The sequence below is a fragment of the Lemur catta genome, chromosome 3, assembly GCF_020740605.2.
Source record: "Lemur catta isolate mLemCat1 chromosome 3, mLemCat1.pri, whole genome shotgun sequence".
Lineage (NCBI taxonomy): Eukaryota > Metazoa > Chordata > Mammalia > Primates > Lemuridae > Lemur > Lemur catta.
The window spans coordinates 5,287,593-5,302,084 of NC_059130.1; the positions used below are offsets into that span (position 1 = coordinate 5,287,593).

At 37.2% G+C, this 14,492-nt stretch overlaps 1 protein-coding gene across 2 annotated transcripts in view; it reads right to left on the bottom strand.

The window, feature by feature from the left end:
- Positions 1–14,492, bottom strand: part of OLFM3 (olfactomedin 3) — a 200,965-nt gene that overhangs the window by 16,392 nt on the left and 170,081 nt on the right. For both annotated transcript variants that reach the window (XM_045546316.1, XM_045546315.1), the window contains exons 3-4: positions 9,569–9,724; positions 4,878–5,097 (exon numbers count right to left, since the gene is read on the bottom strand). In XM_045546316.1, coding sequence (XP_045402272.1) covers positions 4,878–5,097; positions 9,569–9,724 — 376 coding nt within the window. The remainder of the gene's footprint in view (positions 1–4,877; positions 5,098–9,568; positions 9,725–14,492) is intronic.

A 14,492-nucleotide genomic window follows, 5' to 3' on the forward strand; every position in this document is an offset into this window, starting at 1 on the left:
ATGTGCAAGTAAGAACATTTAGCAAATAATTTGGCTTCCCTTTTAAAAACTAATTTGGCATAAACAGCAAAGACAGTAACCCAAGTCTTACCACTTGTGACCTCAAGTTTCTAATGCTACTGATACTTAAAAATGAAGTCTCGAAACCAATTGTGTTAATAGAAGGATGCAGCCAGTGCTTTGCTTCACTAGATGGCACTGAACCATTGCCCTAAAATAGAACTAACAAGAAGGAGTGGGGGGCAGAGAACTAGAAAGCCGGAAAGCCTGATTATAATCTCCATTAAATATCTTTTGGTGATCTCAGGGGGGTGTATGAGCTTTAACCATGCTTTTACAGTCAAATTCTCACATATATATAATTATATTCTCACATCTAGGAATGTGATATGATTTAATTAAGCACAGGGGATTTTATTCTATTCAATCTCTCATAGGAGAAAATTAAGCACTTCGGAAAGGGCATTAATTACTGTACCTCACGCAGGCCACGAGGGTGCATTGCTGTTGAAGCATTTTGCTAACTTCTATTTTCTCCAAACCTTTAATTCTCTAGTAGAAATAAGGTAAATGGTGCCCTAGTGGTCTCAATGACATGTGATTCCCTCAGGGCCTTACTTATGATTTGGGAGTAACTTAGACGTTACAGGCAATAAAACTGGTTTGTTTTTTAGTATTTTAAAATTCATGTGATGTACTCTGTAACATTTACTTAAAAGCAAAGCCACACTGAAAAAGTGAGGGGAAATGCATCCATCATTGTTGCAATTTTATTGTCTCTCCTCAATCCATTTCTACCCTCTGCTAATTGGCTGTGTGGGTTGAGAGGTGCTTGTGAAGAGCAAAGATGCCATTGATGAATGAGTCTTCTTGCTCCTGTTACTACATTGCTGATCCTATAATTATCCAGTGTCCCACTCTAGATATGAGCAGCATAGCAACTGGATTTTAGACCTTTTTGGAACATTGAACCTCTGATATGTTTTTCTTTTCACTCTTTCCGTTAATGGTGCTGATGTTGACAAATGTCTTTTTTCTCCCCCAAGACCATGTGTTCTGATATTTTGATATTTGAGCACTTAATTATGAGATAATACTAGGCTTGGAGTTAAAAGGATTCTCAGAGATGAATTGATCCAACCTGTGCCAATTGCCAGGAAATGTAAATACCTGTGCCAATTGCCAGGAAATGCAAATGCTAAGAAGTGTAGCACTATGACCTAGTGTTCCACACTAGAAATTACGTCTGATTTCTTCTGCCACTGTATGTATGTATGTGTGTAAATATGTACTACCAGACACATTCTTTCAATTGGATTGGTTTGTTTTTTAAAATATGAAGATTTATTTACTTATTTTTTCAGGGACCATGTGGCTCTCTACTTCACATAATTAGAATATCTCTGCTTCGACATTGTTTTAAACTGAAATTAACTGTTGTGGTCCAGGTGATAAATATTCTCTCTGCTCCGGGGGTGCTTAGTAAGTAGTTAATTGACAAACTTGGTGGAACGGACAAAACTACCCAGTTCTTGAGACAAAAAGCATAAAAGAGTTCACTTCATTATTTGTGGCACTGGGCTCTCTACTGAATGGATAAGGAGCCAATGGGTGCTAATAATCTAGGAAAACATTTATGAAATGTAAGAACTATTTTCAGTATTTTATAGAGTCACGTCAATGAATTCGTCTAGCAACCATGTCATTAAATAAGAAAGTTGAATACCGATTTTATTGCTGTCTGATATTTATATTATGTTGCTTGCTAGATTTTGTGTTTTAGATTAGTTAAAATAAAAACCAATGTTAATTAATGCAGTTTATTTGACAGTCACATTTTTCAAACTTTGTGGTCCCTGAGGGAAAGTTATAAAAAAGGGTCTGTGATGTTAAATATATATATAATTATAAATCAAGTCCTAAAGTTTAAGAGCACCATAGAAATATTATCCAAGGCACAGTAAGTAGAATGAAAAGGACGAATTCATGTCCACTTAGATTAACACTCTTGGTCCAAAATATTATTTCAACAACTTCTGCATTGAAGGAGGTTGTATGTGGGGAGTTATATGTGGATTAGAAAAAACAAACAAACAGGGTTATGAAAGAGCTGAGGAGAGTGTGGAATTACCCAACTGCAGTAGAAATTATTGCCAGCTAAATAAACTCCAGACAATATATATAGAAGTAAAGTTCATTTCTAAATTTGAGCAAATCCCAAGAGCTTTCTCTGTTAATCATTCAAAAACATATCTCACACAATGTAAGGTTCAAGGAGTTTACTAGCTAGAATCATCCTATCGCCTCTCCTTGCATTTAGTAGAGTCCACCTGTACTTAGCAGATGCCCAGTCTCAGCATGCAATGCCTGTGTGCTCAGGCTTATTGTGACATGCTAAGAATAAAAGAGTGAATTGATTCTCAGGATCTGGAATCATTCATCTATAACAAATGGACCTCTGCCAAAGAGAGTCAAAGCTCTATACAGACCAGTCTTGTATGCTTCATTAACAGAAAATCTTTAACCAGATATTTTATGAGGTAATAAAATATGCATCTGGATGCTTCTTTGTAACTTCCAAAGTAATGTGGATATGGAGGCCACTATTTAATTCTTGGTTTGAGATTTTCTTATTTGGTGGAGACATCATCTGGCAAGCTATGTAACTAATATGAGCATTGAACTAAAGCTATTCCTTGATTAAAAAAGAATAAAATACAACAGCAGAATTTCTTTATGTCAGTAATGTTTATGTATTGTACATTGACCATAAACTCCAGAACTTGATTTATAAAAGCAGAGCATTATGAAAGAGGTATTTAAATACCATGTCAAATAAATAACTTTACCTTGTCTAGTCTTAATCACGCCTATGTTATTTTTGACTTAAAGATTATGTGGCTAAAAGGATGCATTTTTTCTACAAGTAAAACAGATCATTCCCTTCCCTCGAAAATGCTAATACTATGCTGAAAAGTTTAGAGATTATTCCTATGCTTCCTTACAGAATTAATTTATCAGCAAATATTTATTGAGTAATTTTTCTTTGCCAGGTAGTTTACTAGGCACTGGGAGATACAGAATGTAGAGTGAACACAATAAATATTACTTTTGTCCTCATGGAAGAAAAGTCTAGCAAGAGACATTCAATTACACATGCAATGATAACAAAACATGAAAAGTCCAATAATTAGTGAAATGTCAGGGATTGTGAGTACCTAGCCAGACATACAAGGTAATGAAGGATTCTGGCAAGATATAACATTTAAGCTGAGACTTGAAGAATGACTAGGAGTCCGTCACACATGGCAGCTGAAAATGTGTTGATAGAGAAAGCACATAGGGGAAAGAGTGTTGCAGGAGCAGGAACAAACAGCATCTCATAACAGCCCCATGGTGAGAGAGTGCAAGGCACACATGGCAGGGACTTAGTGTGTGAAGGAAGAAGTGGCAAAACCTGAGACTGGAGAAGTAGGGAGGGCCACACATGAAGGACGTCAATAGCCATGGACTGTATCTTATGACACAAGAAATTAATGGGAGATTTTAAGCAGAGCAAAATAATTTCAGATTTATACTTCAGAAAAAAATGCCTTTGGCAATAATGTGGACAATGGCTTGGAGAGAAGCAAGAGCTACAGGCATGGAACCTACTCAGTTGATGGTTAGCAGACCAGGTATAAATGAAAAGGTGTGGACCTTGCCTGACGAGGAGAAAGGAGCTGAGATTCCTGCCCATGTGTTGCCCTCAGGTGAACTCTATATCCTTCTGTTTAATTTTGTTAAATTCTCTCGGAAACCCTGCGATGACTACAGTGGAGACTTAGAGGTGGTGATTTCCCACATGGCCTTGAGGCGGAGTTAACTGAATGCAACATTTTGTATTTTGGGCTCTCTTTTTAACATTTGAAGCACATTTGTAAAATAATCTTTAAATTATTTTTGTAAGCCATTCAAATTTTATTTTAAATTTCACATTTATTCACTGACGTTTTCTTTATTAGAAACTGATGAATCATTTTTTTTTCCAAATGCTCCTCTTCCCAGTTCGTTTCTCATTCCAGAAAATAATTTCTTTACCTTGAAAGAGCACTTGTCTGTGGTTATTGAGCTGCCTTCCCAGTCATGTCACTTCATGTCAACAACTGAAGGATTACTTCGAAATGGACATACAGTCCCTTCTTATCCAATTCATGGCTACTTGCTTATTTTGCATTTAAGTTGCATACTGCTCCCATGGTGACTTCAATTGAATAATTAGTTCATGGATGTGCTGGAAGAGTTTGTAAACTCAGACCAGATTGAACCATGTATTTTAGGAGGCAAGAACTACAGTCCATAACCCTATGTTACATGCTTGACCGCTTGCACAGTGGTGACTATCTATTTAAGTAGGTTTCTTGAGTAGATCAGAGCAGTTGATGGCAATTCTACATAGTGGAGAAATTGTTTTGGTTTGTTTCAATCATTGCTGTTTCACGTTTGGTCCCTGGGTAACTTCCTTTTCCCTAGCCTCTAACTTTCTCCATTACCAAAAATGCTTCCCCTCTCCCCTAGCCAAGCAATAATTGGCCCTCACATATTTAAAAATAAAATTTATTTTCACTAACCTAGCCAATCGAGCTGGTTGTATTTACCAGACTACTAATGTCAAGCCACTAAATGGTAACACAGTTATCTAAAAATCAGGAAACTTTTTAATCAAGCACTGAGTGCCCACATATGCTTAAGTTATTAAGGAACACTTTACACTTAGAAAACAGGCACTGGTTTCCTGATAATTAGGTACTTTATGACTATTTGCAAAACATCAGCATTCAGTTTGCATTGAAACTACTTAAAAATGCAACTTAGGCAAATGACAATTTTCTACTCACTTAGCTTTTTCATGCAGTCACGAAGTCTGGTTTCCAAGCTCAGCACCCTTTGATGCAGTTCCTCATAGTCATAGGCACCAATTTCTTCCTGAATCCCAGTGAGGACGGCGGACAGATTCCGGATTTCCTCCTTGAACTGGGTGATTAACTTGGCGTCCGTTTTGTACTGTTCCAGCACAGGGATCAAGGGCAGGAGCTCGTCCATCTTCTCTTTCAATTCCTGTGAAAAGCAGCCAATCGTTCCTGAGAGTCATTTAAAACAAATTAAGCAGCAATGTTCTTTTTATTATGATACTTAAAAGAGATTATTAAAACAGCTTTGGAATTCCTTATTGATTTTTGGTTGAAATTAGGTGTTTGTGAAAATACAAGTGGCCACATGATCATTAGTAGTAGAACCACTTATTCCAGCTTTTCCATACAAGACTCTCTCTTTAGATGGTTACAGGCTTTTTAAATAAAACAAATTGGTCTTTAACATAATTAGAAAAACTTCCTATGGTAGTAATTTTGGGTATTATCTCACTTTCTGGTAGCATTTCATCAAGTGAACAATGCATTATTTAGTTAGGAAATATAAGCAGGGTTCATCTTCTAATTATGAATTATGAAAGTGATTGAAAATAGATCAAATACCCTATGACTGTTGAGTTAATTCTAATTACCCACCTACTAAATGTCTATGTTATAGGGGTGCATACAGGAAATTTTTGAGTATGGATGAGCTTTTTCCTAACACTCAAAATTTTTCCAATCACAGCCATCCACTGCTTTGTTTTTCTATTGTGCTCAGGTATTCCTACCTCTTTTCAATATCCATCTTAGCACTACTTCATTAGCAAAGTAACTTCAGTAAGTATAATAAATCAGGCAAAGCTTCCCAAAGCTCAAAGAAATGCATGTTGATGTTTACCATTTTGAATTATTACCTATTCTCTGACTCCATTTGTTTTAGCATAGATAATTTAGAGGTCATTATGTAAGGCAGAATTGCTTACTCGTGTAGTGAATTAACTCTTTAAGAAGCCAATGTGCATAGTTTTTGTAACAGATGAGCCGGTTGCACAGTTGTTTAAAACTGAAATGTTGATTTTAGTCAGGAGAATAAGAAGTAAATGTTGTCAAGCAGCATTCCTTATTCCTACTCATCCCAGGACTTAGACACACCTGCAGTTTCACCTGCAGTTTCACCTGCAGTTTCTAGACGTGCCACCTTTACTTCTTTCCCTCTAACTTAGTAGTAGTGGCCAACAAAGGTATTCCAGGACTTTGATTCAATTGTGAATTTATTGCAGATGATATCATTTGTGGAAAGAGCTGTCCCTCTCATGATTATTTGAGAATAATCCATAGGTGTTGTCAGAAACCACGTTGTACACTAACTAACTTAAGGAGCTGAAAGTTGCATTTTTAAATTACATTCAGAAGATGTTATTATAAATGCATTAAAATAGCAGGAGCTCTCATTGCTGTCCTTATTAATGGGCTTGTGTTTCTTGCGGGGAAATTTCTACTTGCTCTGTGAGTTTGGAAATCTTTGAATCTGTCCACATGTGCATGTAGAGTGGGAGGCTACAGAGAGTCTTAATAATGAGAAACATTCATAAATAAATATCACAGTCAAAAGGCAGAATCTCAGAGCTTTGCTCATTGTGGGGGGCTTATTTTGAAATAAATTTATTAGTTTGAGCATCTTTTGGCATCCCTAAAGGAAGACACAATTGTTTCATTAGCGTTTTAATGAGAAGAGTTCCGTTGATATCATTTGCTACATATTAATATTATATTAAATGTAACAATGAAAGGTTTTATATTCTACTATGGACATATTTAAAAGGGAACAATTCAATGTCAAAATTTTGGTAGATTTTTTTCCCTTCAATTAAAAATTAGGGTTTCTTTTTAATCTTTTCAAATCTATTATTTATTATTGGCAATCAATTTTGAAACTCTAGAAACTTGTCAGAGAGCAGTAGAAAGTCCAACCAGTGAGCAGATAAAATACCTAAAAGGTTAAAGTAGGAGAGCATAATCTGTGTTTGTTAAGCCCTTCTATGATTTCACCTTGTACTATGTTGCTCTTACAAAAGTTGCAGCTAGAATATCTTGCCCAAAAACAATCTCTTCATAAAAGAATGAGAGCCTCAAATATGATAGCTAGCATAAACTTTCCATCTGAAAGAGTGTGGAGGACAAAACCTAATTAGTGTTTCTGATTAGATGAAAACTGTGTATCAGAGATTTTAAGGTATTCTTCAATGTTAAATTTTGGAATGTTCCATTTTTTCTTCTCAAATACGGTACCTCAGCACCTAGAGTAAAATCTGACTCACAGTAGGACTTGATAAATAAATAAATTCAACAAATATACGTTGAGTAGATAACTATTATGGTTATTTTTAATTCAGAGAGCTTAAATCCACCTGGATAGGCAGTGTAGCATTGGCAATGGGAGGTGTAAGTCTGGAGCTGGACTTTGTGGGTTTGAATCTTGTTTCCCGTACATATTAGATATATGACCCTGGACAAATCACTCAACCTCTTTCTGCATCAGTTTCTTTATCTGCAAAATAGGGATAAAAGTAGTGCCTACCTTACACTATTCTGAGGGTTAAATTAGTTAAGGTATTTAAAGTCCTCAGACCTGGGCCTTGGATATATGTAATTGTTCAGAATATTTTTATTATCATTATTGTTATTTGGACTTTGACAGACAACTTCAGCATATACTTGGATTACATGAACTAGGAAAATCAAATCATTATGTCACATGATATTGCCTGAACATTAATTTTTCTTTATTAGGTAGCCTGGCTGCTACTAGGCAATTTACAGTCTAGGCAAATTATTTCTTTTGGTTTCTCTCAGCTTTGTATGATGTTTGTTTCCTGATCTTCTCCCAAGAGTTCCCAAACATGCACAGGCTTCATGATACGTCCCCAGCCCTGCCAACCCTGGCATGCTCAAGCTGGCCCTTGGCTTCACAGAATTCTTACTACACCATCCATCTGCACCAGGCAGCCCGAGCTCCTCTCCTCCTCTGCCCGTTCCTCCTGGGGACACTTTCCCTGCACCTGAAGTACCAGCTTACCACATCCTACTTTGTTGGTGACCTCAGCATTGGGTTCCACATTATTGCTTTACCATCCACCCTAACCCTGAGCACTGAAAACTGACGTTGAAAATCTTTTGGGTATCTTGATTCTCCCCCACCCCACCCGTAATTCAGGACTGAGGAGGGTACTAGTTCAAAACTGCTTTCTTAAATAGTGCTGAATTTCATATCATAACCCTTCCCTTGGTATTTTTCAACAAAATTAATCACTCCTCCCTTTGTGCTCTCTTAAGTAATGCTTATGCCTCTATTCATCAATTTCACTTGCCTGTTAGCTGTCTTTCACAGAAGAGAGATTACATAGTATGCATCTAGCGCTACTTTGCTCATGGTAGGTGCTCAATAAATACTGGTTAAAATTAATTCTTTTGCTCCTCTGCCTTATATTCTTTTTTTGTTGTTGTTGTTTACCATTTCCCCATAAAGTCTCTATTTATACAGTTCATTCATTCTCCCATTTCCAATATTCTTTAAATTTATTGTATCTTCCAGGTCTTGCTCTAATTGGTTTTAAGTTTTTAACCTCCTGGCTTTGGTTACCTCTCTCTTCAACTTAATGCTCCTGATTCTTCACTTCTGTCCCCTCTCCTGTCAATACCCTAAGCTTTCTTGCCCTTTTTCCTTCTGTTGTGACCTTCTGGTAAAATTTTAAAATGGGTTAAGCGCTTTACTTGCCTCTAGACCTTGCTACTCAGTCTCCTGAGCACCATTAAGAAAAATTACGAAACCATGAAGCTTTCTGCTACATTACAATGTGTTATGCGGAGACCCTGCTGCGTGTTCCTGGCCAGCTCCCCACCTGTCACCATTATGTACACAAAGCACTTCTTTCCTTGACCAAACGCCTGAATTCAGGTCCACTTCCGCAACCTCAGCAGTGAATCTCGCTTCCTAATTGGCAGGGAAACCAGAGGCTGAGCGGGCAACCATAATCTGCCTTATAAATTGTGCGCTGTGCCTTTGAAATGCAGATAATTTATTTTTAATTAAGAGGCTCAAATGGCATTTTCAGCCCAAGATTTTTTCTTAAAATTCATAACTTTTTCATCCATGGTTAATAAAATTCAACATAGCATGCTTTTTCCCTCCATTTTCAGTGTTTCTAGATAATTGCCCAGGAAACACATAAACTCTAGAAAAAGATTTTATTTGTATAAAATTATGAAGCAACTCTCTTTACATGCTCTTATTAGTGGTATTTTTGCCTCTTTTAATAATTCATATCTTCTACATTTCTCCTTGTATTAGCAGGGCATAAAATCATCAGAGAGACTTTGATAATTTAATTATTAATTTTTTTCAGGAGTTCCCTTTGTCTTAGACATTGAAGTACCTGTAAAACTACCCTAAAATTCTACCTAGTCCTAGGAGGATGAGACTCTTTTTATAGGAAGGCTTCTATGCATTCCCGCCAGCTAATGGTCAGTTTCAGTGGAGAGATGATTAAATCCCCCATGAGTCTTTAACCTTGCACATATGGGCCAATGCACAGTTATTTCTAGCTGAGTGCCCTTCTGGCTGTCCATCCCACTCAGTGTCTCATTTGGATTGACAAAATTGCAGAAGTCAGACCTACTTGAAAATGTTTGGTCATTAGCGTCTTCCGATCATCTTCGATCTGCCGAAACTTGGCCTTCAGCCCTTTCATTTGCGTTTCCATTTTTAAAACATATTGGAAATCTCTCTGAGTTCTCAAGTTTAAGACTTCAATAGACTGGGACATGTTCTGAACCTGTTAAACAAGACCATTGGCTGTACATTACTGTCTGTTTACAGCTATATGCAATCAGTACAAAAGTAGCAAAAATAGCATTAACATAAAGAACCAGAAGTGCAAATCCAAAATTTCATTCCTGCATGGCACATTTTCAGAAGAACAATTCTTCATGATGAACATTCAAAGAATTCAGCAAGTGAAAATTATACCTGGGCAGGAAATTTAAAAATGGGCCTTCTAGCATTGGAAATGACTGAATACAAATGAGTTTGATATGTTAGAAAAATAAATTTTATAAATAGAATTTTCATTTCAAGGCTTTGTAAGCTTATGACACTCCATGCTGTAAAATGTCAAAAGAGGTTGCCTCTGTAAGTACTGATTCTGACTTCTTAAAGATCTGGGATGCTTAGCAATTGTGGATAGTAGCGAAGTGCCCAATAGACCTAGACTGCATTCTTTCCAGTACAGTTACTTCATGATGAGTTTAAAGTACTCCCAGGGGTAAGACCGAATTGACCAAGATAAGTGGTGGCAGTACTGGAACACCTCCGAAATTGGACAGCCTACTGTTTAAAGGGGCCTGGAAAAGGGCAACTGTGTCAAATACCTGATAGATAGGCCACAAACACACATTAAGTTGATGGCACTATCCCGGGTTCATTGAACCCTGGGCTATTTAGAAGTTGAAAAGAAGTTACTCTACAAAGCATGCAAAAACAAGAGGAAAAAAGGCAGCTTTAATTTTTGTGGCAGCAAAAATCTGAAAACAAAGTGAAAGCTTCTAATAATGGGGGAGCTGTGAAATGAATTGAGGAATGGAATCTGAATGAGCCATTATAAAGAGTAAGATAGATCTCTATACCATTGGTACTCAAAGTATTGTCTTTAAGAAACAACTTTGGCATCACCTTGGAGCTTGTCAGAAATGCACAATCTCAGGACGCACTCAGAGCTACTGAATCAAAATCTGCATTTTATCAAGATCCCCAAGTGATTCCTATGTCTGTTAAAGTTTGAGAAGCACTGCTCAATGTGGAAAGATTTCCATGAGAGAAGCAAACGCAAAGATCTTTATATAATTTGATCCTTTTAGTCTAAATCAAACACACACACAGGCACACACATATAAAAGAATATAGAGTATATAAGCAAAAAATCATGAAGAAAGCTATGGAAGGATCAGAGGAATACATACTAGGTTGTTAATATTAGTTTTCTAGGGGGAGGTAAGAAATAAATATTACAGAAAAAGATTCCCGGATATATGTATATATACGTAGTATATGTATAAATCATTTGCATAGAATTACATATTTTATTTGCATAAATGAATATGTGAAAGCATGAACACAAAGAATGGTGGTAGAATTTCAGGTGAGTTTTATTTTGTTTCATATATTTTAATGTTATTCTATTTATTTTTTAATGAACGTATTTATGTAATCAGTAAAAAGTTATTTTCATTGAAAAAATTGTGAATTACAAAGGGATGATTTGTTCAGAGACATGTTTTTATCATCACGTAAAGTCACAAAACTTAGTGAACCAGCAGCTGTAAAGAACCCCTGGTTGTCACATTCCTTAGAACAGTAACATTCAGCAAAGGTAGGTGCCTCAGCGTGCTCCCGTTCCTCCACTTTTTTTGCCAGACAAGGTCAATTTCCCTTTTTCTTTTTCCTCTGCTGTCATGATCCATAGACCTGCCCTCCATAAATCCCATCTTGTTGGGACATATCACAGCCTGGTTTATCTTAAAACTAACCGTGTAATGAGGGTTCGAGGTAGGAGCAAGGAAGTGGTTCTCCCTCTGTAAGCTCCATGGGGTTAGAAGCTGTGTAGCTATGTCTTACTCACATCTTTCATTTCCAAGACCATACACAGAAGCAGGCACAGATAGGAGCTCGATAAATATTTTTATTGAGTAAAATTATCTTGGGTTTCTAATAGTATAATGAGTAAACAGAACTTTAATATTTTACAAAGAGTTTTCCCTCTCCTGTTACTGGTTAGGCTATAGCATATATGACAATCAAATGTGTTTTAATTTGCTATCATTCTGACATTCAGAAAGCTTCCTTTTTTTTTTTTTTTTTTTTGACACAGAGTCTCACTCTGTCACCCTGGCTAGAGTGCCGTGGCGTCAGCCTAGCTCACAGCAACCTCCAACTCCTGGGCTCAAGCTATCCTCCTGCCTCAGCCTCCCGAGTGGCTGGGACTACAGGCATGTGTCACCATGCCTGGGTAATTTTTTCTACGTATTTTTATTTGTCCAGACAATTTCTTTCTATTTTTTTGGTAGAGACAGGGTCTCGCTCTTGCTCAGGCTGGTCTCGAACTCCTGAGCTCAAACGATCCTCCCACCACAGCCTCCCAGAGTGCTAGGATTACAGGCGTGAGCCACTGCGCCTAGCCAAGCTTCCTTCTTTTAATCTTTAGTGCAGCCCAAAATTACTGAGACAACATTGAAAGCATGATAACTCCATCATAGATAAATGCAGTGCTTTCAAAATAATTGTCTAACTTCATTTATGGTTAAGCATGAGTAAAGAAAAGCCATTAGTGTTAAGGAAACCATCTACCTATTTAAACGTGGCATTTGTCTGTAAAGCCACCCATCATTAGCGTGGGCGATAGCCTCCTAATAATTCCATGTACCTAGGCAGAGTTCATACAATTAGAAAATGATGGGTGGGAGAAGGTATTCTGGATAAAGTTAAAATAGCCTCTCTCTTATTTTTGCCTCTGACTCACCTTATCAAGATAATTTTCAACTTCATTTGTGCTGTGGGAAAATGCACCAAGAGAATTTTTGCTGGGACTTCATTGTGAGCTTCCATATCACAGAATCATGTGTAACTATCAGAGCTACGTTTGGGGTTGTGGCTAGAGATAGAGCTAATTGGACTCTGGGATGTCTTAAGCTTTTCCTGTTGGCTGTAGCCAGATTGTTTAGTTTCCCGCTGGTGATAGAGACCCACTGAACAACAGTTTCCTGATGCTTTGTGAGACTGTATACCCATTGTTAACGCTTGTAGAAGGAGACCTGCCATCTGTGCTTTCCCTTCTAATCTGCTTGCCTCTGATATTCTGCAATTTAGATTTCCATACCTGTCCCTGTGCTTAGACCCTCTCTGCCTAGTTTGGCAAACTTGTCCCCTTCACTGATAATTCTTTGTAACTCTTTATTTATCCTGGTTCTTTGTACAAATAAAATATGTGAGGCCTTTCTGAACTTAAACACAAATTAGCTTAGATTTTCACTCTCATTCATAATCAGTGTGAAGGATGATTGAAAAAAAGTTCTATGGTTCAATATGTTTAGATAGCCTTGGTTTAACAAAAATAAACAGATTTCTTGACTGGGGGAGCCCACAGAACCTTTAGTATTAAATTGCATGTTAAAAATTTTCAAGAGGCCGGGTGTGGTAGCTCACACCTGTAATCCTAGCACTCTGGAAGGCCGAGGCAGGTGGATTGTTTGAGCTCAGGAGTTCAAGACCAGCCTGAGCAAGAGCAAGACCCCGTCTCTACTAAAAATAGAAAGAACTTATCTGGACAGCTAAAAATATATATAGAAAAATTAGCTGGGCATGGTGGCGCATGCCTGTAGTCCCAGCTCCTGGGGAGGCTGAGGCAGGAGGATTGCCTGAGCCCAGGAGTTTGAGGTTGCTGTGAGCTAGGCTGACGCCACGGCACTCTAGCCAGGGTGACAGAGTGAGACTGTCTCAAAAAAAAAAAAAAAAAAAAAATTTCAAGAGTGAAGTATCATGTATGGTGTTTCTTTTAAACTTGTTTTATTGGTGAGGATGTTGCCAGTTTGTAATTCCAAAAATCATACTTTAGGAAGTACTCACCTAGGCAATGAAGGACATCTTCAACTGTACAGAGAAGTTATATAGTTAACAGATATGTTTTCAGGTGAACAATGTTAGTTTTGGCATGCTAAGACCTGAAATACTGTGAAACCAACTGTATTTTTTCTAATATTCAGTAATACAAATACTTGTGAAGAGTTTTGGACAGAGCATCACTTATGTAAGTGTGGGTACCACCAGTGGCATTTTGTATGACACTGGTGTGGTGTCGAGAAATGCAAACCGATCTGATATAGCCCACAACTTACTGGTTGAGTGACATTAGAAAGTTTTTAACCTCAAAAAGCACCAGTGTCCTTTTTATGCAAACTTAGATAACTATCTCTTCTGTGAGGAATGACTGGAATAGATAAAAATGTAATATAAAATATGATAATGGAAATTATTATTATTAATGTTGTTTTTATTAATATTTCCTTATATATGAATAAATCAATTCTTTTGATTAACAGTGAATGGGCTATTTAAAAGTCACACCCCTGCTTACCCTCTGGTACCCTGGATACATGTGGAACTCTAGAGAAGTCAGCAAGGGCCTGGGTCAGTCTGAAACAGAATGCTCATTTCAGATGTCTTTTCTTTGCATCAGTGTAGCAAACCAGGGCTAATTACCTCCCTCAGGCCACTGTAAAATAGTGCACCCAATTTACTGCCCCTCTGTTGGCATAAAACTATCATATGGTAAATTTAATAAATCTAACTTGTGGTGACCTCAGTTTTGTTGATAAATTTTGTTTTTTGTCATTTAAGTATTAATGAATTTTTAACGGTGTGATTTTCTAGAATGTCTTCAAAACATTCAGACAAATTACATATTGGATGGAGTGGTCATATTAATTTCTATCATTGCTTTCAACTAACATCATGTTCATATTTTTTTTGCCTAATTCATCCCTCACTAATTC